Source organism: Camellia sinensis, chromosome 13 (genome assembly GCF_055761805.1).
Source record: "Camellia sinensis isolate YWXY chromosome 13, ASM5576180v1, whole genome shotgun sequence".
NCBI classification, from domain to species: domain Eukaryota; kingdom Viridiplantae; phylum Streptophyta; class Magnoliopsida; order Ericales; family Theaceae; genus Camellia; species Camellia sinensis.
Window position 1 is genome coordinate 636,409 of NC_138973.1, and position 27,075 is coordinate 663,483.

At 36.7% G+C, this 27,075-nt stretch overlaps 5 protein-coding genes across 5 annotated transcripts; 2 read left to right on the top strand and 3 right to left on the bottom strand.

Annotated features, from left to right (window-relative positions):
- Positions 1-2,303: 2,303 nt before the first annotated feature.
- YLMG2 (YGGT family protein) lies at positions 2,304-6,608 on the top strand. The gene is made up of 3 exons (XM_082901117.1): positions 2,304-2,938; positions 4,848-5,047; positions 6,091-6,608. The coding sequence occupies exons 1-3, from the start codon at positions 2,546-2,548 to the stop codon at positions 6,356-6,358; spliced, it is 861 nt and encodes a 286-aa protein (XP_082757243.1). The 5' UTR covers positions 2,304-2,545; the 3' UTR covers positions 6,359-6,608.
- A 591-nt stretch (positions 6,609-7,199) lies between these two features.
- LOC114278822 (uncharacterized) lies at positions 7,200-8,628 on the top strand. Its single transcript, XM_028220962.2, has 3 exons — positions 7,200-7,242; positions 7,323-7,504; positions 8,016-8,628. The coding sequence occupies exons 2-3, from the start codon at positions 7,356-7,358 to the stop codon at positions 8,389-8,391; spliced, it is 525 nt and encodes a 174-aa protein (XP_028076763.2). The 5' UTR covers positions 7,200-7,242; positions 7,323-7,355; the 3' UTR covers positions 8,392-8,628.
- Positions 8,629-9,665: 1,037 nt separating this feature from the next.
- Positions 9,666-10,461, bottom strand: LOC145806280 (uncharacterized). Its single transcript, XM_082902770.1, has 2 exons — positions 10,354-10,461; positions 9,666-10,193 (listed from the first exon to the last, which is right to left on the bottom strand). The coding sequence occupies exons 1-2, from the start codon at positions 10,459-10,461 to the stop codon at positions 9,666-9,668; spliced, it is 636 nt and encodes a 211-aa protein (XP_082758896.1).
- LOC114278821 (uncharacterized) lies at positions 10,412-12,667 on the bottom strand. The gene is made up of 2 exons (XM_028220960.2): positions 12,317-12,667; positions 10,412-11,196 (listed from the first exon to the last, which is right to left on the bottom strand). Exons 1-2 carry the CDS (start codon positions 12,387-12,389, stop codon positions 10,592-10,594), a joined length of 678 nt encoding a protein of 225 aa, XP_028076761.1. The 5' UTR covers positions 12,390-12,667; the 3' UTR covers positions 10,412-10,591.
- A 2,062-nt stretch (positions 12,668-14,729) lies between these two features.
- Positions 14,730-26,847, bottom strand: LOC114278823 (F-box/LRR-repeat protein 15). The gene is made up of 17 exons (XM_028220964.2): positions 25,799-26,847; positions 24,132-24,378; positions 23,909-24,041; positions 20,934-21,033; positions 20,660-20,857; positions 20,307-20,577; positions 20,119-20,217; positions 19,934-20,022; positions 19,732-19,831; positions 19,457-19,627; positions 18,645-18,797; positions 17,627-17,787; positions 17,283-17,481; positions 16,177-16,643; positions 15,994-16,057; positions 15,214-15,300; positions 14,730-15,079 (listed from the first exon to the last, which is right to left on the bottom strand). The coding sequence occupies exons 1-17, from the start codon at positions 26,248-26,250 to the stop codon at positions 14,999-15,001; spliced, it is 3,072 nt and encodes a 1,023-aa protein (XP_028076765.2). The 5' UTR covers positions 26,251-26,847; the 3' UTR covers positions 14,730-14,998.
- Positions 26,848-27,075: the final 228 nt, after the last annotated feature.

Consider the following 27,075-nt stretch of genomic DNA (forward strand, 5'->3'; position numbering starts at 1 on the left):
AAATACACATGGCAGAGAAAATTCAAAGAAGAAACATTCATTCCAGTCCATAATATTAAAATTCCAGACAAAATTAAAAATGATAGAGACACACAAGGGAGGAAAGTGATGTGATGTGGTCAGAGAAAATTATAAATACTAGAGAAACTTAAACAAAGGCAAGAGAGTAATAGACATTCCAGAGAAAGATAGACATTCCGATTAAAAATACATATTACAGAGAAATTTATAGAGCAGGGAAATTTATAGACAAAATTATAGAAACATGTTCAAGAATAAAATAAAAACACAGAAGATTATTTTTTTGAAAATAAACATGACAGAGAAAATTGAAAGAAGAAACATACATCAAGCAAAAATCAGAAAAATTCAAATGCTAGAGAAATTTACAGATAAAATCACATAAACATGTTCAAGAATAAGTTCAAAACACACAGAAATAACTTTTTCCAAATTCAGGTAACTTTTTATTACGAAATTGAAACCCTAATTTATGAAAGGTTAATATAAAATGCTATTAACTGTGTTTTTAGAGAAAATCTAGTTGTATTGTAGAAAAACTGACCAGAGTTAGGATGAAACTTGAATGACAAGCTGATATGGCCTGAGATGAAGATGCGACGTGACGAAGGTGGACTGAGATGACGATGAACAGTGAAAACGAAGCTTTAACGAAGGTCAGAGAAATTTGTGAGGAAGGAATGAGAATGATTTTTGCAGAAGATAACGAAGCTCTAATGTCGATGGTGAAGATGATGTTGAAACCTTAATTCTGCTGTTTTCCTGTTCGTGAAGATGCTGGATGTTTGAAATGGAACTCAGACGTCGGAATGAGTTTCATTTCTGTGTTGATTTTGGCAAGGGTATTTTGGTCCACAAAATAATTAAAAACGCGTGCCAAGTTGTTCAGGGACCTGATGCATCACTATTTTTTTGGGTGTCCTTTATTCTCTAAATTATTATTATTAGGGACCTTAAAAAAAATTCCCCTATTTAGAATAGGGATCTCGATTGACTATAGGAAATATTTTATTTTATTATACGTAATTTATTGACATTTTCATTTAAGCAGTGTTACATATAAATAAATTTTTATTTGATTTTCTCATTAATAAGAATGGCAAGAAACTCCTTTATATATATTGTTTTCATTTAATTTGCATGTTTGATTGCTCGAGAGCACTATATATTTGAATGTTATGATAATTTTATTAGAAAAATAGCTTGTAGCTCGAAATCCCCCAGGCTCGAATGGCTCGAAATCAAAACGTCGTCGTTTTGATTTTGATTTTTTTTTGTTTTTTTTTTTCTCTTTTATCTGTGAAACGCAAGAAGAAAGGGAGAAAGGGAGGGAAGGTGGGAGAAAGAGAGAGAAAAGAGAAGAAAGGGAGAGAAAGGGAGAAAGGACCGATCTGATCTTCTTCTTCCACGATCTGATCTTCCTCTTCCATGATCTTTCTCTTCCACTCCGCCCTCGCCATCACGCCATCACCGGCGACTGCCATCACCGGCAGATCTGTTTTCTCTATTTATTTATTTATTTTTCTGGATCTGAAGATGAAAGAAAAAATTTAAAAAAAAATTATTGGTAGATGATGATGATGTTGATGAAGATGTTGTTGTTGTTGATGAAGATGTGTTGATGAAGATGTTGTTCTTGATTTTTTTATTTTTTTATTTTTATTCTAGTAGATCCAGATCTGAAGGTAAAGAAAAAAAAATATTGGCTGATCTCTGTTCTGTTTGTTGTTGTTGTTGATGATGCTAATATGTTGTTGATGATGATATTCTCTTCCTCCTCATTTTCTTCTTCTTCTTCTCCCTTCTTTCTTCTTTTCGGCCTTCTTTCTTCTTCTCCTCTGTGTCTGAGTCGGAAAGGTTGAAAACAAAAAAAATAAAAAAAAATTCAAAACGACGTCGTTTTGGTATTTCGGACCACTCGAGCCACGAGAAATTCGAGCTACCAAACAGGTTGATTTTATTATTATAATAATGTGTATGTAATTGAAATACTTTTTAAATGTTGATAATTGATTTTATTAATGAGAAATCAAATTAAATATTTAGAATCACAAATTAAATCATTATTCTCTTCTACTAGAATCACAAATTAAATCATTATGTCACTTCTACTATTAAAGGAGTATTGTTTTTGCTATTTATAAAATATCATTATGTACAAATTATTATTTATTATTGCATATGTTGTAATATATATATATATAAATATTTTTTTTAAATAAATAATTTAACTAATTTTTTTTGAAATATATATATATATATATATTTTTGTTGATGGCCACGTGTGACGCCAACGGATGGATGGGGGATATTTTTCAATCGGTTACCTTACCAATTAGCAACCTATCCATGAGATGAGAGATATCTTGTTTGTTGGAAAGACACAAGAAGAGTGGCCTCTGTTCACCTCTACTTTTTCTGAGTCTGTTTTGTAGTTGTAGAAGTGTATCGTCGCTTCTTCTTTTTTTCTTTTTTTTTTAAAAAAATTTTGTTGTTAGTTGAATAAAGTAAAAAAGAAAGAAAAATGGTGTATCCGTCTTCTTCATTAGTGCATAATGCATCAGACGAGTCTTCGCCGGAGAAGCAGAAAAGTGCGGTGGTTGAGAAGCAGCAGCAGCAGCAGCAGCTAGCACTAGTGTCCAAATGTCTATTGCTTTCTTCTTCTTCTTCGTTTTATTGCCCATTTAATATTCATCAAACACCATTAGTGATCTCCACAAAACCCCCAAACTCCAAACCCAACTTCCAAGTCCAAGTCCAAGTAGCAGCAGCAGCACGCTTCGTTCGTGACCTCCACAACTCAATTGTCTCCACTGCTGATGGATGTCTCAGATTCTTACACTCATTCGCTTCCCACTCTCCTCCGCTTCTTACCAAACTCTTCTCTTTACCTTCTCATGTTCACAATTTTTCCCAGGTAACAATCTCTCTCTCTCTCTCTCTCTCTCTCTCTCTCTGCATCATACATACATACGAATACTCTGTCCCTATATTCAGTATATTTTCCATGCTTACATTTCCCAGATTCGCAATATATATGGAAAAATTCACTTTTGCCCACTCAAAACTATCACACTTGAATCACCCATGAATTGTCAATTTGAACAATTACTCACATTAGTTGATTTTATCCCAAACCCTTAATGGACTTAATGTTTTGTGATGAAATATCGCCTCTGACAACACAAGCGCCTGATTGATTAATTGAGAGTATTGAAGGCAAATATTCATAAACTAATTGTTTTAGTAAAACACAAAATATATGTAATTACATAATTACTCCCTTTGGATACAACTAAATTAAGCAAATCACATGGACAAATATTTTTGTGTGCCAGAAAGTGTCAAGTAAAACTTTGTTGTCAGTTTGGTAAAGTGAACTACTATCAACAGCTCAAGAGTAATTGTTCAAATTCAAATTGATAATTTAGGGGTAAAGTGAAAGTTCAGTATCACCTCCTGTGCAACATATATACATATAAAGCCAGCTACTTTCATACCAGAAGCAGCTTATGGATTAAATCTGCTATATTGTATGGTATTCACTGCCCTCTTCAATAATGGTTGGTCAGAAGATTTGGGTAGGGTCATGGTTACAAGTCCTCTCCACGTGGAGTTGTACCATTTGCGTTCATTTGTAATTGCATATCTATAATTACTTTATATCACTACTCTCACATTCATGGCAATTTCAATTTGACTTTACAAACCAATTCAAGGACCGGCTCTTTTCTCATCCACCGCAACCACTATTTATACATATGTATTTTTACTATCTTCATTTTTAATGAGATTACAGATGAGAGGGGGTCGCCTTTCTCTGTCTGATTCTACTTCATTGAATGAATAAATCAACACTTGTGGAAGTCTATATGGACCTATGGAACAAATGAAACTGAATGCTTCTTGTTTGTATAACCCATGGAGGTAGGGTTACTTGAGTGACAGCGTTGCTATAGGCGCAGTAAAGGAGACCTGTAAACTGAACCCCAAGGGTTGGCTGAGTGGTAAAGACCTGAGGTTAAGATCTAAGGCCTTGAGTTTGAGTGTCCTAAGGGGCCACAGGAGATTTGCTTGGTCATTAACTTCAGAGCCTCCAGGAATTCGTTCTTGACTATCTAGATACGAGGTAACTGAGGCCCAATTGTGCTGGATTTTGGGCGGGAGATACCCTAGATTATCAAAACATAAAAAATAAAAAAGAAAAAAAAGGAAAAAAGAAAAGAAAAAAGGAGACTTGTAAACTGTGTATTGTGTATGTATAAATGTATGGTTATATGTAAATCTATATATACACACATCAAAATGAGGTGTATACATATCTTTATAGATGTGTAACTTAGTATGTGATTAAATTATAAGTTAGGAAATGAGGTTTCATAATTTATCTTTGATTTAGGATTTTCATTTGTAGTGGTCATGGAGGTAATTCTTATTTATTTATTTTGCAAAGAGAATTAGAAGTTGAGGAAGAAGATAAAAAGGTTGTAACCATCTTTTTATCACTAAAGCTAAGGAAGTTAGTGTCGCAATTTAGTCTAAAACCACATGACGGGTGTTTGGCTATTTTTAAAAGTGATAGGGTGAAGTGCTTTGGGGTCATATGATTTGCTTTTATGGTAGCCAAACTGCGTTTACCTTATCAAATGCTTTTATCAATTATATGATGGTTCTAGGAGGCATGGCCAATATTTCATCAAAGGAGCCTCTAGGATTAAGTTATGTCCTTGCTTTGTTGTACTATAACAGTTCTCCATTACGAGTTGATAATGTGCTTTATGAGGAAGTTCCTTATTTCTTAATTGATCATTGGACTTTACTTTCAGATCCATTTGAGAAACTACAGGGATTTGAACTCTCTGTCCAATCACAATTTTGCTGCCATTTTACCTGGTGATTCAGTGGCAGGTGTTGTGGTGGCCAATGGGATTCTCAACTTCTTGAACATCTACAACACACTGTTAATTGTCAGGCTTGTTTTAACCTGGTTCCCTAATTCTCCTCCAGCCATTGTTAGCCCCCTGAGGTATGCTTCTAGATATTTGAAGTTCCTTTGATGCATGAAACATTGCAATTTCATTGATCTAAGCATTGAAAAGAAGTATGTCATCTTCTAGCTTCTATACTATGAACATGGTCTAAAATTTACAGACCACTAACAGAACTCTTTCGGTACCTTTGCTCTAGAATCAAATTGATCTGGTGGTAATATCCTCTTTGAGAAGTTACCTAATAAGAGCTATTGGTTAGATGGTTCTTGTTGTCCTTATGCAGTCTATGATCCTTGGGCATTGTCACAAATAAGTCAGACCAAGGTGGTGGATGCAACAGCATACAACATGCTGCACAAACACACCTCTATTCTATCTCAGATGACATAGACTTCCATCTGAGTGTGGCTAAGATGAGGATGCTAAGGTGGATGTATGACAATACTAGACAAGACAGAATTAGGAGTGAGTGTATTCGGGAATAGGTAGGAGTAGCGCCGATAGAAGATAAGTTGAGAGAGAATCGATTGAGATGGTTTGATCACATTCAACGGAGACCAACAGAGGCAATAGTGAAGAAATGCGATGCTATAACGGTAGATAGAAGTGTTAGGGGACGGAGTAGGCCTAGATTAACATTGGCTAGCGTTGTAAATAGAGATATGGATCTACTTAATTTGACTAACGAAATGGCCTTAGATAGGGCCGTGTGGAGAAGAAGGATTCACGTAGCCGACCCCATTTGATTGGACTTAAGGTTTGGTTTGGTTTGGTTTACTTATAAGTTTGTAATGAACGGGTGGGGTTTTTGGGTCCCATAAGAACACAAGAACCTTATAATTTCTGAAGTGTGTAAACTCTATTCTAGCTCAGATGGTTGGAGTCTCAAACTCCTTACTATCGGTTGGCCCATAGTCAAGCACCAAATGAACTGCAGGTAAGTGATGAATAAAAAAGAATATCATGCCTTCATAAAGCACAATATTTTTGCTGCCTACAACAAGGCAGAATCCTTTATCATCTTGATAATATCATTTGATTGTACACGTTTTTAACTGGTGTGGTATTTCTTGTTCAGCACTTTGTGTGATCCATACCTGAACATATTCCGTGGCATTATCCCACCTCTTGGAGGGACTTTGGATCTTTCTCCCATACTGGCATTCCTTGTTCTAAATGCCTTTACAAGCACTGCTGCTGCACTGCCTGCTGAACTTCCACCGACAGCCATATCTCAAGAATTTCCAACTTCTTTTACAGCAGCATCTAATGTTAGTACATCACAGCAGAAATGGATAAGAAGGCTCTATGGAAGCAAGAGAGAGAGCTCCAGCGGTGGCAATTAGGCCATTTTGTTTGTTTTTAATGAATTACCTTTTTATTTATTTATTTTTCCACTTTCTCAACTGTACTAGTCTCCATGGTGTACAATCTTTGTATCTTATAATTTCTGAGAGGTAGGCATGCCTATTTTGGCAATATTGTTGGCACACAAAACTCTGGAAGTGCTGGAGATGTTCTTTCATTTATACTGATGAGAGTTATTTTTATTTCGTGCAAATCATTTATGTTAATCACTTTTATATTGTTATAGAAGTTGCAACGTGTCTGCATAACATTAAATTATGTGATGTCTGTGGCTTATGGTTACTGGTTTGTGTGCAGTTTTGTCAAACCTGCACTATTTTGTCTTACAGGTGACTGAAGAAGCCTTTTACAATTAAGTTGTGTAATGATCTTAATAGTAAATGGATACAGGAAAGCCATCTATGCAATTGTCGGGTGATTATTCCATTAGTGAGTTTAGTTTATGGTAGTAACTCTATAAGTAGATAGGCAGTTCTTCATTCCCCTAAAACTTCAAAGATTTAGACCCGGGTTTATAATTTTCCAGGCATAACTTCTCTGGTGTACAGGAAATAGTTTGCTGACTTGTACCCTTCTTTGCCTTGTCACGTGTTGTAGATTTGTTCCTAACCAAGCTACTATTGTTGCAGGTCAACTAGCTCAAGGGGCTTTATTTGTGTTCTTAGCAATGCTATAATTGGTGTGTGTGTATGTTCTTAGCAATGCTATAATTGTTTGTTCACTCGCTGATTTCTTAGGTGCCTTAATCAAATCTTCCTTTTGAAAGGTCCAGCCTGCGTCTGGTTATTTTTCAATACTCTCTCTCTCTCTCTCTCTCTCTCTCTCTCTCTCTCTCGCGGTGGCTAAACAATCGTTTAATTAGGTAGGTAGGTGACATGATTGAGGAAACTGGTGCACATTATTGAGCATTTTGAGAATTCATTTTGATTCTTCTGGCATCAGATTCCAAAACAAGGGTGCAACCAGCATCAATTTATGGAGAATAATTATGCTCTCTCTCTCTCCAATTATTCAAATCCATCCATCCATCCATCTAATGTCCGAGACTTGAGGAAGAAGCTGCTACTTCCTAATCTTCAAAGGAACCTTTTCTGGCTTCTGGAAGGATTCCATGTGAAGGGAAGGTAACTGCCAACATGATTACCCAATATTATTAAGCTCTTCGGATTGGACTAGACCTTGATGTCTAAGCTGTTAAATGAAGCATAATTAGCTGATTTCAAATGAATATTCCAATTTGACAATAAGATGACACAGAAATTAAGTAGAAGCAAACAAATCTCTCTTTTCCCTTTCATTTTCGTCACTTTAAAAAAAGGAGGAGAAAGAAAAATGATTGATCATGCTTTTGGGGTCCTTCGATTAGATTACTAGGATGAATACTTCATTTATTTAATTTTTCCATTGAGCAAGAAAGTAAATTTAGAAATAGAAAGAAGACATAGAAGCATCTTAAAAGGTCCTCCCAATAAAGAGATTAAAGTAATTCCAAAGCGCCTTCATTTATCTGATGATCTAGTACTGGTGCAATCAAGTTTCTACAATTAATAAACAAAAACAGTTTGGTTTTCTCCCGAGGAGTGAGTGAGGACTGTTTTATTTTTTATTTATATTTTTTTTGTTTTTGTTTTCAAGAATGGAGCAGGGAGCTATTATGCACAGGAGTAGCAGTGGGAGGTTCTCATCATATGAGAGGCTGGTGGTGATTGGCTTAGGCCTTCTTGCTGTGGTCTCACCTCTCTATATTGACCGGAGAACTGTGACTGAGCCAGAGCTTGATGAGCAGCCCATCAACATTTCTTCATATTTGCCTCTGCTGCTGTGGCTACTGATCATGGTCATCACTTTGTTGTGTTACTTGGAGCAGAGCTTTATCAGGTTTGACCCTTGCTGGATTTACAGGGTTGGTGGTTCTTCTGTAGGGATTGTAGTCATTCTCATGCTTCTAGCATTGATCTTGAAGTGTAAAGCTTCTACAACAACTTCTACCAACAACTGGGGAGGAGACTGAAGCAAGCACACACAGACACAGACATAGACAGAGAGAGCGAGAGTGAGAGCGAGAGCGACAGCGAGAGAGAGTCAACAGTCTATGTAATAGATATAAATAATGCATACCAAGGTTGTGGAGCTCTACTTCGTGTTTTAAGAACCCCTGAGAATTATTTTCTCTGCTTTTATTTAGGATATCTTGCAACAAAGAATACAGCCTTTTAATTCAAGTGAGTTTTTCTCACCTTCTTATTTATGATGTTCTTGTTTCGGTTTTTTCATTAGTTAACATGACCTCAATACGATATGCTATAAGAAAACTTGACAGCTCTGCAACTAGTGCTCCCTTACTTTAGCATGTCAGGCATTTGTTGACACCACATTTGTTGAATGCCTCCTTACTCTTTAGTGGGAATCTTGTGCACATCCTGTTTTTGTAGGATTTTATAATTGAACTTGAAGGCCAACATCATCAAATCTAAGGAACCAATGATAGAACATCATTGGCCACCGTATTTCACACTTCCTCAATCATTCTCAATCAGTGGTAAAAGCCAACCAAAATTTCATTGATCATTTGTGTTGAGCCTGTGGAAACAGCTGTCTCCATTCTCAATATTAGCCAAAGCTCGTCACTGTTGCATTTCTTAGTCCATTATGTATATTTAGGACCTTTAATTTCCAAGTCCATAAGACTTGACTCTACACTCTGAAACCATCTAATGGAATAATTCAATTCTCCTGCTCTGCATTCTGCATCCCCTGTTGTTTCCCCAAATTAATAGACCCCACTTCATTGAAGTCCCCAATACAAAGCCGGGAAGGTACCCTAGTCTTTAATGCTATGTTTGGTTGGGAGATTTGTGAATGGATTTGAAAAGGAAAAAGAAAAATGTAGGTAAAATATAAATAAAATATACCTTCATTTCACCTAGTTTTACACACTTTTTCAAATCTCCCAACCAAACACAATATAAGGGAGGCTTGGGAGTTGGGACTTGGAGGTCTTGAGTTCGCCTCTCACTAGCAACAACTCTTGTCTTGATACCAATGAGTTGTAGGTGGTTAATCCCTTCTGTAGAGTGCCAACTTTATTCTTCAAATTTGTAGTTTCCATTAGGAAGACAATAACACAGGCATTCAATCATGTTTTCCAGTGCAAACTAAATTTGAAGGTGCACAGTCATGGTTCATTTGGGAAAGCTTCAATCTAAAACTCAGCTAATGGTCGACTATTTAACCAAAGTCCAACCTTTTTTTTTTAGATTGCCAAAATAGGAACAAAGAAACAAATCAAAGAGGCGCCTCCCTCCTAACGAGGGAGCGCAAAGAAAGCGGAACATCCTCCAGCCAGATGGAAAAATTGTCCATAGCAAAAGCCATCCGAGCGAGACAGTGGGCTACTGAATTTCCTTCCCTCTTCACGTGCTGAACAGCCCAGGAATGGAAACTGGGCAGCAGAGATTTTGCCTGCTCCACAAAATGCCCAAATGAAGCCAAGGATTTCGAATCGGAGTGAAAGGCACGAATTATTATCAGCGAGTCACCTTCAAGAACTATGTGGTGGAGCCCCAGATCCAACGCGAATTGAATAGCAGCCAGCGCTGCAAAGGCCTCGATGCAATCCACCTCCATCGTTGACACCCGTTTGGCTGACATGGCAGCAATGACAGCACCCGTATGGTCCCGAACCACAATCCCAACACCAATAAAGCTATCAGCAGTAGAGCAAGCCCCATCAAAATTAACTTTAACCATTCCTTCTGCAGGAGGAGTCCAACAAATTGGCAGGAGAACGTGCTGCGGCACTTGAGTACGAGTCTGGACAGCGCAAAACTCTTGATAATAGTCAGATGCATACCAAGCAAGCTCCACCTCAGTGTGGACCGTGTTATTGAACACCACTTGGTTGCGGTGTGTCCAACCTTTGTAGAGTCAAATATGCAAAATCATTTCTTCAAAAATTAATTCATGACTGTACCTTAAAAATTATCCATCTAAAACTATTTCCCACTGAGGAGATCACATAGCCAACAGCATTTACAAGGGAGAACAAATATCTCAGATATATGTTGGGAAAATACTCCATATTCTTACACTGAAAAATGGATGGAAGTAAGATACAGCAAACAAATTGCAAAGCGAAGCAAACAAATACAACAAAAGGAAAGAAGCCCTCAAATCAAATCAATAACAATCCAAATTCCATAAGGACATGGTCATAATCCGAAGGCATAACTCACTGCAATTAAAGCTCCAACAACAATTGTCCAGACATGAGGAGTTTGAGACCAATCATCAGCACCACTACAATCATCATTGGCACCACTAAAGCATCCAGGTCTAGATACCTTTGCTACACCTCCCTCCAAAACAAAGCTGCTGTTGGGCTTGCCACTGCTGAACAGAACACACCAGAAATAGGGAGACCCACCATCAGAACCGCTCACAGCAGACCCCAATTCAGTGTGATTCTTATTGTAGAGTATTTCCAAGCTCTTGTTGTTTTTCATCAGAATTTCTGAGAATGCCTCTGAAGGATGTACATATTTGGACTGGCAGCCAAGCAAACGACCGGTAATTGGGGAGAGAGTAGAAGCGGAAACACCACAGTTAGGGGCAAAAGTATCAGCAAATTCAGAGTCAGCAGGCTTCTTGGCATCAGGTCCTCCCACTTGGTCACATTGACCTTGATATGCTTTAATGTACTGCAGGGCAATGCATGCTAAGCCCGGATTGTCAAAGAGAGTTGATCCTTTATTTGCAGTTCTATTACTGTTAAGTGTGGCGACGAGGTCATCTGCTGGGTTATTTGTCACTTTTACTGTTGTTTTTTTGTTGACAATGCAAGAAGCAAATGATAATTTTGTTAGAGGCTGAGAATGACAATATTAGTAAGCTGAATCTTCGTAACAGATAAAAGGCAAGAAAGGGTTTTGGAAAAAGCAGCATGAATTTGACACCTCATAAATGAGAAATTGGCTTAACATGTGACACAGGATCTCAAAATAGCAAACATGCTTTGCCATCTTTAATCATGTGGAACATAAGTGGGGAATGTGAAATGTAAAAATCCAATTAAATTGGACATAACATAAAATGAAAGGGGATAGTGGAACTTTAAGTGCCTCAGGTAAGAAATCTAAGTACCTTGAGAGAGCATTCCACAGGACGGCATCATACTGGACTAATGTGTAGGTTTTTATGAAGTACAAATTGTAAATTGGACACCAATGCAAGACAATATGGGTGCCTATTAGAGGCATTCTTAAATGAGCCTTGAGAACATTTTAAGATTTGAACCTTGGTTTCTACCACAAATCCATTCTTTCATAAATGATTCTCATTTTGATTTTATTGACTGGAAAAAAAAGCAAAGTTAGGATAAAAATATGGGGAGTCCTCCCTGTTGCGAGATTGAATTGCTCTAGAGGAAGACAGCAAATGTGGGTGTGTCTTTAAGAGAGGGAGGCATTCCTAAATGAGGCTTGGGAAGATTTCAATCTTTGGGAGCAAGACTGCTTTTACAATAACAAGGATGTGGGTTGTCGGTAAGAGAGGCATTCATTCATTCATTCCTGATTGAGTCTTTTGGAAGATGTGCATCTTAGGGAGCAGGACTATGTCTGTAACTGTAAGAGGCATCTTTAAATGAGCCTTGGCAAAATTTGAAATCTATGTTAAAGAGTACGATTCTAGCAATGAGTTGTGTGTGTTTAGGTGGAAAATCAGCCAAAAAAGAAAAAAAACTACATTCAGAATATTGGAAGAGATTTATTTGGTTTGGTCACCAAAAAATACAAGAGAGAGATCCAAAATGCTGCTCCACCAAACCAAATAAATCTCTTGTATTGTATTGTAATTTATGAGACAAATATGGAAAAGGTTGATTGAGAGAGAGAGAGAGAGAGAGAGAGAGAGAAGAAGAAGAAGAGAAAACTTACTTTGTACATTTGCAGAGGCAGAGCACAAGGGAGCAGCGACAGCAAGAAGAAGCCATAACAGGGTCATTGCCATTGTTGGAGAGAGAGAGAGAGAGAGAGAGAGAGAGAATGTGAGTTAGGAACTGGACTCGTCGGAGAGGAGATTGTCGGTGGATCTGTCTAGTCCACGCTACTTGTTATGCTAGGAGGAAGGGACGGTGTAGTTGGATTTTGGATCTGATGTTTTAACTAAAATGGGCATGTGGCGTCTTTTAAATTGCAGAAATGCCACCAACTGAGTCTTTTGAGTCCCTTGTCCGAGTCGCACAGATGAAAAGCGTCATATATATCACAACCAAAAATGATTTGGACCACTACAAAAGGACCTCTAATGCATTTTTAATTTGTCTTTTTTTTTTTTCTCTTTTTTGTCTTTTATTTCACTGTTTTGTTTTGTTTTGTTTTTTTTTTTTTAGGTGACAGCTCATTAGAGCTGCACTGTTGCAGCTCTAATTAGAGCTCCGGAGCATGACCCATATCACAACAACGTCAGGTAGGGCAAAATAAATAGGGAAGTGATTGAGACCCCCTCTAATCACTACTCTTATCATCTCTACACACATGTGACAGGTGGTGATTGGAGAAGAAGGAAAAAAAAAAAAAAATTGGCCAATCAGAGAGAGAGGGGGTCAAGGAGGTGCCTCCTTGAGGGGGTCCAACTCATTTTCTAAATAAATAATGTCTCGTTTGAGAACAAGTGTTTTTTTTAGTAATTTTTTGATTTTTTGGTTAAAATATAATGTAAAAAAAAATTAATATGTTTGAGATATTTTTTTTAATTTTTTACGAAAAGATTTATAAAAAAAAAAAAAAGAATCTTTAACTTTTTAATATAAATTGTTGATTTTTTAAATTTTTTTTTTGACTTTTTATCTAAAAAATCACTTGCCAAATGACACATAAGTTTATATCGCCAAACCAAATCCATGACGATGCATCCCACTCCCACATAAAAGAAAAGAAACCTCAAAAGAGTTAAAGCCCCTCTCCCTCCCTCTTTCTTTTTCTAAGGAGTAGAGAACACTCCGGGAGCATGATACAGAGCGAGACAGAACCAACTTAACTCAAAGGGCACGTTTGATTGGGTGGATTGGAGCATAAGATTGAGATTATTAATTCGTGGGTCCAATTATTTTATGTTTATTTTAATATTTTGATTTAGAATTATTAATTCAACAAATTTGTAGGATTATTAGTAATGAGGTAGGGATGAGATTATTAATTCAATACATATTAATCCAATTGAATAATGAATACCACACTAATTTAATAAGATTATTAATACTTCACTAGTGATCTTGTGAATCAAATAGGATGAAAAGATATAAATGATTGGTTGGTGTGCACGAGTTAGCACTGGGCCCTTTAATTCAACTATCCATACCAGAACCTATCTAAATCAGACTAGTGTGAGAGAAGAAGCATGGTTCCACCAGAATAATAATAATAATAATAAATAAATAAATAAAAAGAGAAAAAAGAGAAACATGAGAGTAAGTAGGTGATTGGTCTCTATCTATCTCTAATCTATGCATCTCCCTTTGTTTTCCATCATATTCAATCCCACTGACAATTTACCGGCCAAGTTGGTTATCTTCTTCTTTGTTTTTTGGATTTCGGCCCAGTTTGCGTCACTGTCCTAAGAGCATGCATTTTAAAATAATTATGGGCCTGTTTGATTTGTTTTTGTGAGAGTTGTTTTTGAAAAAAAATTTCAAAATTTTGTTTGATTTGTAATTTTTTTCAAAAAAATTTCAAAATTACTTTCTATCTCTTACACATCAATCAATCACTTTTTCTCTTTTCTTTCTTTTTGAATCACTTTTTTTTCTCACACACATCTACTCAATTATAACAAAATATCAAATCATTCCAAACTCTCAAATTCCAAAACTACTTTCAAAATATACAACCAAACAAATCAAAAAAATATTCTAAACTCACTCTCCAAATTTTTTTTTTTGAAAATCACTCCCTAAAAAACAAACCTATATATTCTTTATAAGATGCATTTTCAAAAGTAAATAAATATATATCTATATAAAAGCAAGTATTTTAAGCATTTAAGAAGTTGCTCAAAAATATCCTTTTTATCTGTTCTGTGGTTAATAGATTGTTTTTCTTCCATTCCATGCCATGCCATCTCAACTATTTTTTGTGGAATTCAATTCACATCTCATGCTATATAGCTTGATTACAAACTAGAAACTTCGCAGGGCTGTAGTCTGTTGTAGTACACACTATTATGCTCCAAATTGGGTGATGCCAAAGAACATTTAATCGCATCCATTATTAATTATTTTCATAATATACTAATAATCTCATGAAAACCAGCCCTACTCCTTTACATCTCCCAAAACTTTTAACCTGATGATGATGCCAAACAAATAATAATGATTTATAAAATTGTGAAGAAAATTTTATTGTACCAATTACATCAGAGAGACCAGAAACAACAGTACATGAAGTACTCAAATACACCTAAAAACAACAGTACCACCAACAAAATGGAGACCGACCACCCACACATTTCTCTACAACAATACATAAAATAAAATAAAGAAGAGTGCAAGCAAAAGCAAATAAGCACTCAGATCAGATTACACCAAATTCTCAGATAACATCACATCACATCACATCATATCATGTAGGTGACAGGCTGTTAAAGATGCGCTTCAAACTGGGGCATGCTGCCCGTATCCTCACCATGCTCAAGGGGCATATCTACAAATCACCACAAAGAGAATATTTACCAAATGAAAGAGAAATGGGCTGAGGAACAGGCATTCTGTAGCAAATACAAGGAAAGATCATTGAATTTGCTTGTTATTGCGAAAAACTTCCGTTCATTTTCTCACCTTTGGACAAAAGCGGACATCAAGTGTCTCGAGTGCGTTGCATTGCGATACAGCAGCTTCAACCGTTTCTTCATCAATGTTGCATGACTAAGAATGGACACAGAAGAAGACAAACTTCAACAAGCGGGAGATTCCAAGGCCATATATTAACCACCAATGAAAAAAATGAAACGATAGTACAAATAAAAATCAGCAGTCGAAATGCTTTTTTGCATAGATAACAAGTAAACAAGCCCAAGGCTATTTTTGTGGTCCAAATAAAATGATGAGACAACTTCCCCACAAAGGAAAAAATAAATTAAAACTCATTGAAAGAGTCAGTACAAAAACATAAGCATGTATATCAAATTTTTTTTATTTTATTATTATTTTTCTTTGTTAAGTAACATAAGCATCTATATCATAGTGGCAAGAAAGTAGTTCTCCAAAAAATCTTAATTAAAATAGATGCAAGTGCAAGGAAATATATCACTGTAACTTCTTTCTCTCTCTCTCTCTCTCTCTCCCCCACACACACTCAAGACACAAAAAAATAGGATACCGAAAAGAAGAAAAAAAGACTGGTATGGTTAAAACTATCAGAAATAGACTTCCCATCCAATATATCTTTGACTAAAAGCCTCAGGCACTTCAAAAAAGACAGGCACACACCCTGTCTCTCTATCACACACATAGATGCACCAACTTACAAACACATACACATGCGCACAGAATATGTATGATAAAGAAGTACAGCCAAACCCAAGAAATAAGGCAAAACAAAAAATACAAAAGGCATACCTGAAGAAAGAGGCTAGACAATCTTGGACATTCAAGTTTTAAAATTTCCAAGGAGCAACAATTGCTGAATAAAATAACAGAAGTAAAAAAATATGAGGATGGAACGGTATTAAGAAAAATTAACAAATAAAAACAGCAATAGACCAAAAATAAATAAATAAATAAAGGTAGATAAAATTGTACCTCAAATTAAGAAAGCATAAATTGAAACAAGCAACATCAACTTCTTTCAGATTTGTGGACAGGGAAAGATTTAGTGATGACAAATGGAAGCACCGGGCTGCTGGAGGAATGAGAACTTTCTTAACGTTTGGACAACCAACACAATTGAGGTTCTGCAGCAAACGGTCGGCCTGTTCAATTGGCAGGGGTAATTCATCTAGAGAAGAAAAGTCAGATGAACCACAAATGCTAGGCAGCTCAGAAAGCTGACCACTATTTAAACCCCAATTCAAGTCATGCATATTCGCACATCCATTCAAGCTCACATGAGTTAGATGAGTGCAGCAAGCCAGAAGCTCCTCAATGGCCGACTGACAGAGGGTCCCATACGACAAATCCAACTCACAAAGGGCTGGGAGAGCACCTTCTTTGTAAAGAGGCTCCAATGATGAGTCAGCAAGATATTTGCATGCCTGCAATTTTAAAACCTTGCAGACGACAAGAAAAGGAAAGAAACAGTTCAAGCAAAAATGGAAAAGACAAAATAATAATAATTATAATAACCACCACCACCACCAAGGAGAAAACTTTGCTGACTGGATTAAAAGGCTTTATTAATAAATAAAAATTATTTATTCACTCCGTGTTTAGTAGGCAGGAAATGAAGGACAGAATAAAACTCCTATTCCCATTCTGCCCGATTCCTATGTTTAGCATGCAGTGTTGTTAGTAGGAATGACATTCCTCCAAGAATGGGATCTCACTGTGAAGGAATGTCATTTCCACCCAAGCTTGGTAATCCAATTCCTAAATCAAAACATTGTAGATATTTAATTTTTTAATTCCAATGAAAAGAAAAAAAGAAAAAAAGAAAAGAGAGAAGACGAAATAGAGATGAGATGACCTAAGAAAAGAACAGGAAGCCCTACCCTCCTCCACACATCCTATTTATCAGCCAGTGGTTGAAATGGCTAATATAAGATTAAAGCAACTAAGAAATCTCAGAACAATGTCCATCAATGAACATATCTATACATGTACGTGTTTAACACTTATACATGAAAACATGGGGTTCCTGTCCCATATTTATACTGAACAAGTTCATATACTTGAAAAATGAAACGCACCTTCAACTGCAAACAGGACTCAAAAACAGGCTGCAAGTTTGTCAAAAAGGTATATGATAAATCCAGTGAGGTCAAATGTGGAAGCCAACGCAAAGAAGAGAGACCATCAGAACCAACAGATGGGCATGACATTAATATGAGTGATTCAATGAGAGGGCATGATGCAGTTGTTGCAGACAGGCAGTCATCCTTCAGTTGGCTGCACAGGTGAAAACACAATAGTGTCAGGCTGTCAGCTTGAGCATGAGGGGAGGAAGATATGTAAGAAGAGGGAAAGAGAGAAAGGGGAAAGCAAAGAAGGATGTGGTGGGAAAGAAAGGGGGAAGACTATGTTGTAACATGACCTGCAAAAGGAAGCATCCAGAGAAGTTAGGAGAGGGCAATTAATAGATGCCTCAGATAATACACCACATCCTTTCAACTCAACCAACACCATGCATGGTGCTTCAATATGGAGTACAGTCAGTTTAGGACATATTCCCAAATTAAGAGACTGGAGACCAACCTGCAACAAAAACAAGCAGTCAGAGCTTTTTTACAGGTAATTCCAAAAGCATAAACTATGCGTATCAAATGTCGGATGTGAAACACAATGTAAAAAATGTCAATAAACAGATCAAACCAGGTACAACTACACCAAAACAACCATATTTATTAAAAGGTAGGTGCAAAACAAAGTTTTAAAAGGCATTTGCCTTAGGTGTGTCTTGTACACCTTTTGTGCATAAGCATACGAGGAGAACGCACATGAAGAGGTTGCCTTAGGCTTTTGTTAAACATAATGTAGTAATGGTTTAAACATAGAAAAGCCACAAAAAAAAAAAAAAAAAAAAACCCTTTTTGCAACTATATTCTATAGGAATAAATAATCAATCAAGAAAAAACACAAAGTTAATACTCATGTGAGAAACTTAATCACTAAAGCTAAGAATGCCAATTTAACTTTCAATGAAGACAAGCTTCTTTTTCTGCAGTGAAATGTTCAATGCCTAAAAAAGTATTTACTCCATATTTATTTTTTACTATTTTAAAATATTTAATTTATTTACTAAATATTAAAATTTAAATTCAAAATGCTTATGCCTCGACACCTTGAGCCTTACGCCTCGCCTCATGAGGGGCAAGACACCTCGAGTTACACATTTGCCTTTAAAAAACTTTGGTGCAAAGGCATCTGAATGTCCAGTACGAAGGTATATGAATTCTTCAAATAGCATAAAATGTGAACAGAAAGTGGCTATTATGTTCCACGAGAAATTGGTACCAACAGGATATAGCAATTCAAGAATGATACATAAGCTTCCTACTTTTAAGACAGGAAAGAGGGGGAAGAAAGAGGAAAATGCAATTGCTTCCACTCACAGGGCAAAATGATGCTCTTTCAAGATGATCACAGCCATCCAAAGAAACTTTCTCAAGATACGGGCATTTGAGTTCAAGAGATGTAACAGCACGGCAACCAGCAAGGGAAAGACTGACTAATGAAGTACTACAGAATCCCACAGCTGTCAAGCTCTGAACAAAGAAAATGAACCACAGTTAGTTATCATTACAATTACAACAAAAGGAAGGGGTGAATTCAAAAAAGAAAAGACAGATTGCAGTATCAGCATCAACCATTTTGCAGATCACCACGGTCCAGCAATCGCATGCCTATCCAAATTACAAAGCCAAAGCAACTAGCAGAACTAATAATCTCTACTATATGGAAATCTACCCCAAAATGCTGAGTTCATCCATAACCTTTAAGCACCTGTTTTGGTCTAGTTTTTGAAAACTGTTTGATGTTCTTGGAAACCAAAAAATGAGAAAGAAACAGAACACATGGGAAGAAGTATGTCCGTCAAAATTTCCTGAAAATAGCAGTTTAAACAGCTTCCATTGTTTTCCAAAGCTTAGGCTCATTAAGGACTAATGAAAATGATTGTTTTAAAAAAATTTATCGATTTCATTTCCAAAGACAAGAAAACAAAAACCTAAGGAGAGAAGTAAGAAAACCTAGTGTAGTAGACTATATTCACCAGTGGAGGAAAAGCAGGAGTATCAGATATGAAAGGGGGGAAAAAACAATAAACCATGTCAACCCACCACAAATGTCAACTGAACAAGCAAAAACAAGCGACTTCAACTAAATAACAAAAGCCAAAAAAGGCAAAGAGTTATAGTTCACAAACCTCGCAGTTATCAAGAACTAATGATTTTAGCATAGGGCATGCACCACCGTCACTGAAAACTTCGCATACAGAATTTGTTAAAGATTCACAATCTGCAAGGTCCACCTCTTGCAAACACTGGCATTGCAATGCTAAAGTTGTCAAGCTTTCTTGCTTTTGCAGCACTAATTTCTGCAACATAAAACCAAGAAACCTTACCTTCAAGATCTATCCTCTTCAAAAACGAAGGACCATGGGGGAAGAAAATACATAAAAACATTTAATGAAAGACATACTTGTAGTGAATTTGATGTGATGTTAATTTGTTGGAGTGAAGGGCAATTTGACACTGTAACAGATGACAGCATGATACTTCGTAAATTTAAATCAATGAACCTGCAGGCAATATTATAACATTAGTCACACTAACTAACAAGTACCAAAGTTCACCAAAATAGTTCCCCTACAAGACTCTGAGGTTGGAGTAGCATAATTTACTTGCGACAATGGACAAGTCTTATATTCTGCAGGCGTGGGAGATCCAAGGACACCGACGCCAATAAACTGCAATTGTCAAGCTCCAAGACCTACATCGCAATAAAATTGATTTCATTAGTTTCAGACTATTCGTACATTGAATCAAGTCTAGGCAATGCCAACTTCTGAGATAAGAGGGTTCAAACCTCCAACATATAACTATGAGATATTGCTGCCATGGAAGCAGAAGTAATGCCGTCGCAACTGTGAAGCTTGAGAACTGTCAACATGGGCAGTCTTACAGACTTCCAAGAAAAGCAAAAAAGCAAGTCAACTAATGGAAGCATTTTCAAACATAACCAGAACAAGCATGGTGAAAAGCTAGATCACTGACCTCAAGAGAGATGTTTGGGCAGTATGAAGCATTAAGAACATGGAGATTACCACAAGTAAGGGCAATTTCGCGTAGTGTTTCATCACTCACACATGAACAATTGGACATATCTAAAGACTCTAAAAGTGGGCATGATGTTGCTGCTGAACGAATTGCAGCATCTGAAAACTTGTGGCAAGAGGCTATATCAAGATCACGCAAAAGAGGGCAGTTGAGCACAGCATGAGCCATACTACTGCGCTTTAAAGACAAGGTTTCGAGTTGGGGGCACCTGCAAAACAAGAAACTTTAGCACAAATTCTGAACAGATTACTATATATCAAACTTTTTCCAATTATTTACAACTGTACCACCTGACAGAAATACGGAGCACTCGGCATTTCACAATTTGAAGTTGTCTCAGTCTATCATGGTATATAGGTATCTCTTGAATACCATTACCAAGGGTAGCATCATTGATAACCAGACTCTTCAACAGTTGGCAATCTGTTAGGGCTTGAAAAAAAGTTTCCCCTATTTGTCCTTTTCCCAAAGTTAAAGCCTCAAGATTCCTGAGAAGCATCACATATATCAGCAACAATCATAACAAAATTATTCTAGTATTCAACAAGATGAAAAGCCACATACCTTAATGATGAAACTGCTTTCATAACAAGGGAATGAGTAGCAGGGGCACCATAAATGTTCACTTCAGTGGCATTTGGATAACGACGACACATATCCTCAACTGTAGGTGCACATAAACAGTAGGCATTTGGTTATATTGCACAATAAATAACCAAAAGTATGCTCTATTTAAGCTCAAAATAATAAGACAACAAACAAGCTACAACCTAAGTTTACTTGTCTACATTTACGTGATGTTAATTTACACAACTTCATCATGGTTTGGAACGCACAACTAGCTATTTAAATAACGCATTAAGTAACAATATAAAATTTTCACGTCATGATTAATTGAGAACAGTAGGGGAGAAATAAGTAAATGACCCAATAACAATAGGTTTACATCAAGAATCAACGTTAAATCATTACCTTTTTGCATTGGTTATGAATGAATATACTTGAAACATTCACGAGGCAATCCCTCGATGTATGTTATTTGCAGACAATATAGTTTTAGTTGACTACAAGAGAAATTGAAAAAAAAAAAAATTATGCTAGAATTGTTGTAGGAAGCTACATTAAAATCTGAAAGGCTCAAGTAAAGGGTTTTTTGGATGCCCGGTGTAACAAGAAAAGATAAAATAAAATAACACATCCATTAGGAAGAAGTAAAGACATGGCACCAATTGAAGATAAAATGAGATAAAACTGTTTGAGATAGCAGATCATGTACATTGTAGTGATGTAGATCAATTAAGGTTGTAAGGAGAACTGATCTCATCTATACGAAAGGTGGTAAAAGAAGTAGAGGGCCAGCAAGAACATAGGTTGAGGCAGTAAAAAATGACATAATTACCTAGCACCTTTTTTGGGTGAATAATTACCTAGAACTTAACATAGGAAATGACTTCATATAGAATCAATAAGAGGAAATGGAAACATGTAGCCGATCCCAAGTAATTGTGACAAACGCTTGATGAGTTGAGTTGATTTAATAAACTTCTCCACATTGACGGCTGAAATACAATCAAATAGATGACCAAATACAAAATGTTATCTCTCTCTCACACACACAGGTGCACATAGTCTCAACTAGCATACTCCTCACAAGCCCAGACATTAAGCATGCTCACTAGTGCATTTCTCTCAAAAACCATCATTTCATTTAATCCATGTACATTTAAAATCAAACAAGTTGATAAAACAATGCTCTTTTCAAATCATCATTATTTTTGATAAAACACCTATGTTGCTCATAAATCCACCCAAAATTGGGAGGGTGACGAAAGAATGGCTCGAAAACCTCCATGACTTGATTTCAAGTTTGAATTTTGGAAACTAAGAAAGAATGAGTGAGTGTGTATTAAATTTGAAGAGATGGGAGAGATTGCTAAAAAATTGAGGAACTTACAAAGCTTGTCAAATACTTTCTTACCAACAAATAATACCATTTGACCATTCAATTCAAGGTCAAGGTTTGTCATATAGAGATGTACACATATAAGGAAAGACTAGCAGGCTAAGCCAAAATTTGGGCAAATTGGAAAGAGAGTGGTATTAGGGAGGCTTAAGGGATGTTCAATATTCTGAGGACTTCAGAGATTCAGGAAAAAGTGAAGCAATTTTGATAGTTGAGGGGAGGAAGGTAATATTTAGTGATAGTTGAGGGGGGTGAAGTGTACTTAACCCTTTTTGCTAATAAATTTAACCCTTGTGTTTTCAAATATTATAATATGGGGCCGAATTAGCTTCCAAAAATTAAAATAAAACCTTGCCTTGTCCCACTTTGTCCCTGCCGTGTCCCAAGCGTGTCTAGAAAAAAAAAAAGTAACAAAAGTCACTCCACGTGGCGTGTCAGACACAGTGCCTACCATGTTTGTGTCCCATGTGTCCAACATGGCTATGACACCTATTTTGAAGTGTCGGTAATTCACAAACTAAGGGCAAAGCCGTTGATAGAAGTGACCTCAACTAGGCCCTACTCTAGCCATCAATCCAACACACTCGGACATCCCTTCACTAGTCATCATGCCCTCAACGGGACCATGAGTTAGGAAGCACCTAGCCCCTCAGGCCTGCAGGCTGCTGCAGATCCAAGCAAGCAATAAGCACCAAAGTGAAAGTGCCAGATTGACCCCAAAGGGAAGCCACTATGGGATCAAGTCCCACACTTGAAAAGAATATTATGGGAGGCATTAACATGTTGGGGCACCAGTAACATATAGAGGAATAAATCCGAAATAGGTGAAGCATCTTCGTGGCAACACAGGATCCAGAAATGGATGCCCATATGTAAGATATCAAGATGCTGGAATGCTAATTTTCAACATCATTTTACACACTATGTAGATTCTTGTTGTTTCTAGTAACATAACCTTTGGCCTTGCACCCAACAATTGAGTGGTCAAAAATAAATTAATGCCCATATTAAATGCATCGGTAGTATTAATATCACAAAATTGAGGGTCCTGGTTCCACTTCCCTCGTAAAAAAACTTATCCCACTTTTTTCTGCAAATAACTTTGATATACTTATCACAGAATGTGAAAATTATGCATTAACATGGAATTTCCCAGGGATAAACCTCCACAAATCCTGGAAAAAGAGGAACAGGGTAAAAAATTTAATCACCTCCAGAAACCCATGAAAGTATTACTCATTATTAACATTCTAATAATGTCACCAGCCTTTAACATATAAATTGGGTCATTTCTAATCTGTTTGACAAGATCTCTTGTAAACCATGTGCTATCAATAATGAGTGGCATCAATTGCTATCATATTAGGGGGGGTACATAGGGTTGGAGTCCCAACTCCCAATAAAGGGAGAGGCAGTGGAATAATAGCTTATGGATGGAGGAGAAAGTATCATAACCACTAGCAGCAATTTTCACAAGGCATAAGCACATTTCAATTTCAAACTTTGCCACTACAAAAATGTTACTAAGTAAGCAAGGCAGTAATTGAGGATTAAATAAACGTAGCATAACACTCACATTGTTGCACAGATATGTTACGATTCTCAAAGTTCAAAACTCTCCAGAAATCTTCATGTGCACTAGCTGCCTGCCACTGCTTGCAGACCATGGCTGCCTGACAAAGGTCGATGTGTTTCAAGAAAGAGAATACCTGACAACCAATAAGACAATATGAAAACCATTATCAGACACGACCTAGAAGCAAGTGGCAAATAGTAATATCCTAAAACACAATGGATACCATATGTAATAAGTCATCAGTAAGATCCATTCGAACGTCTAAATCTTCCAACTTTGAGATATTGCACCCATCTCCTCCATCTCTCTCAGAATCAAGGGGATTCTCATCAACCCCACCATTTACAAGTGGAGAAAGGTAAAAGGTCTCATTCTTGAAGGAACACTCCTTAGTATTGTAGTCTGTCGTATGGAAATTGCAACTGTCGGTATCCGAAGAAGTTGTGGCTGCAAAATGGCACTCCCAGTCCCTGAAAAGGTACTCAACATCAGCATTCAAAAAGTCACATATAGTGTGTAACTACCAGTGTGCAACCATAAAAAAAACTTAAGGACAAATTCACCTGGAATGTTTGTTCAAAAAAATAAATAAAAATTCACCTTGAATGCAGATCATTCCAGCATGTGCAATGAGAAAGGGAAAATGGTTCGCCTCATGCTCTAGAATATACATGGGTAAACTACATAGATGCACTACTGAAACTTACTGAGCACTTGTAAATATGATAACCATATTTTTATTAATAATTAGACAAAAAACAAAACATAATCTATCAAACTACATTTTATTTAGTTTCAAGTTTTCTTATGTTCAGGTCAATCATATAAAAACACATTTCTAAGGGCATTGTCTTCCCAGCCAAACTACACGGGAAATAACATCAAATCAGACTACAAAAGCAGAGCAGTCAGTGCTCAGCACAAAAATCAAAATAAGTCGGTCAAAAGACACCTTATGTTGGGATGGATCTTTCTATATGGTTGATTATTCAACTAAGTGATTCCTTCAGGCATGGGACAAAGTCACAAAAGCCTACAGCCAAAACAAATTATGTGGTCACTGTAGAGTATAAACATCTAAATATGATCCCTAAGGCTCCATTCAATTGCTGAGAATATTGTACAAGAAAATATTTCTCGCAAAGTAAAGGTAAAGCAAAAATACAAATAACTCACTTTTCCATCGTTCATTTGATTTGCAGGGACGTGCATGCAGAAAACAGTTTAAACTTTGAACTTTCCCATAATGTGTAGCACCATACTTCTTACACAAAATGATGGAAAATGCTTCATTTAAGAAAACAATTATAGTGATTCCCACATTTTCCTGCAGTAACTGAACACGCATGTTACAAACAAAAACAGCTTTTATTTTCCATTTTCTTACATTTCCAGTCAATTAATCGCAGCCTAAAGGAGAAGTAACATTTCACCATCAGCACTGTATTTACAGAAGATTTGAAGTCAGAATTGTAGGTTGACATGATTTACTTAAATGGAAAACTAAAAGGGTTGCATATCCTTACTATGACAATCAGTTATGGTTCCCACAGAATAAAACGAATAATTGCGTAAAAATAAAAAGGAAAAGACAATTTCCTGGAAGTTTCATACTGCTGCCGGGCTGCCTAACCTCAACTTGCCTAGACTTGAGATAATAAAGTAGAATCAATTTATGAGAAATTTCAAATGCACATCAATATATGAATATTATACTTTGATCAAATAAGAAAAACATATAAATAATCACACACCACCATGGTAGTACTAAAATGTAACACATTGTTATGGTTTAGTACACAAAACGTTAATTCCACAAGTGTATGTTAGTGTCCAGCTCTGTCTATGAAAGTTACGAGAGAGAGAGAGAGAGAGAGAGAGAGGTCTCACAGAGAAAAGGAATGCACTTTAGGGCGTTTATTGTGGGAATCCCGATCAGTTTCCTCTCTGTCCAATGATGCGGAGGAAGACGATGGGTCTTCACTCAAGCCCAAATTCAAATCAACATCCATGGCACCCTGAACGCTAGTAGAAGCCAAGGGGTCAAAAACCAGGGAGCTACCAACCGTGAAACCAAACCCAGCATCAGCAGTGGTAGCACCACCTGGCCCCTCTCTCTTCTCTCCAAGGTCACTCCTTGCATCAACCGCCACCTGTGACTGTAACTCATCAAGGCTTCCCAGCGAAAACCCTAGTAGAAAGCGCTCAGACTCGTCATTTTCCATATCATCATCCTCGGCCATGTCCTCGCATTCATTTCCGAAAGTGCCCTCCCTCATTGTCCCTTTCTTATTATATATAAGCTCCTCTTCTTCGCCGTAACAACAACACCAAATCTTCATGCAATCGCACAACAAACAACGATTACAGGCCCGAAGACCATGCCTTTTACAAACCCTAGCTCAATATCTAACACATTTCCTAAACCCTAACAACCAATTGCTGTGTCGAAGAAGAAACCTTAGAATTTTCGCATTGATTCCATATGGGAATCAAGAAGCAAAACATCTCATTCTTTTGCTTCATCGATCGGGAATGAAGATACATGCGAATACATACATAGAGAGAGAGAGAGAGAGAGAGAGAGAGAGAGAGAGAGAATCTGAGGAGTTGAGAGGGAGAGAAGTGAAGATAGATCTGATCTGATCGGATCTTGGGTTATTCTTCGTGAGTGAGTGGGCACCTTTTTCTTGTGCTTTTGAAGAGATCGGCGGTAATGCGATCCCCCTCGTCTCTCTTTCTTTCTCTCTTCTCTGATAAATCGCACTTGCACGCCTGTTAAACAGAGCACTGAAGCCCCAAATTTTATTTACAACTGGGTTAATTTCATGGAATAATTCCACCTATAAGTAACAATTTCATGGAATAAATCCGATACTCCTGTCTCACTTTTTTGGGTCGGTCTTCCTTATTTTGTAGGGTTTGAAAGTTACTATGTTAATAGTATATTTTAATTTTTAATTATTTTAATAAGTTAAATTTTTTATATTTTTAAAAGATAGTTAAATTTTTTGTATTTAAATATGATGTTTGTGAGAGAAAAAGTAAAATTATTATAAATTTGATGTGATATTTTATCTTATTAACTATTTTAATCTATTTTGCGGTGCTTTAAAAAATCGATAAAAAACTAAGGTATGTTTGGTTTGTGTTTGAGAGATGTGTTT

Bases quoted from the DNA above. Each gene is read 5' to 3' on its own strand.
- LOC114278823 (XM_028220964.2), bottom strand. From the start codon at position 26,250: ATGAAGATTTGGTGTTGTTGTTACGGCGAAGAAGAGGAGCTTATATAT. The intron at 18,798-19,456 runs GTTTGTGAACTA...TTCTTTGTTCAG, and splicing joins TAGTTCTTGATAACTGCGAG to AGCTTGACAGCTGTGGGATT. The intron at 15,301-15,993 runs GTATGCCTTTTG...GTCCATTCTTAG, and splicing joins TGTCTAGCCTCTTTCTTCAG to TCATGCAACATTGATGAAGA.
- LOC114278822 (XM_028220962.2), top strand. From the start codon at position 7,356: ATGGAGAATAATTATGCTCTCTCTCTCTCCAATTATTCAAATCCATCC. The intron at 7,505-8,015 runs GTAACTGCCAAC...TTTGTTTTCAAG, and splicing joins GGATTCCATGTGAAGGGAAG to AATGGAGCAGGGAGCTATTA.
- LOC114278821 (XM_028220960.2), bottom strand. From the start codon at position 12,389: ATGGCAATGACCCTGTTATGGCTTCTTCTTGCTGTCGCTGCTCCCTTG. The intron at 11,197-12,316 runs GTAAGTTTTCTC...AAAAAACAACAG, and splicing joins TGCCTCTGCAAATGTACAAA to TAAAAGTGACAAATAACCCA.
- YLMG2 (XM_082901117.1), top strand. From the start codon at position 2,546: ATGGTGTATCCGTCTTCTTCATTAGTGCATAATGCATCAGACGAGTCT. The intron at 2,939-4,847 runs GTAACAATCTCT...CTTTACTTTCAG, and splicing joins ATGTTCACAATTTTTCCCAG to ATCCATTTGAGAAACTACAG. The intron at 5,048-6,090 runs GTATGCTTCTAG...TTTCTTGTTCAG, and splicing joins GCCATTGTTAGCCCCCTGAG to CACTTTGTGTGATCCATACC.
- LOC145806280 (XM_082902770.1), bottom strand. From the start codon at position 10,461: ATGGAGTATTTTCCCAACATATATCTGAGATATTTGTTCTCCCTTGTA. The intron at 10,194-10,353 runs GTACAGTCATGA...TGCGCTGTCCAG, and splicing joins TTAGATGGATAATTTTTAAG to ACTCGTACTCAAGTGCCGCA.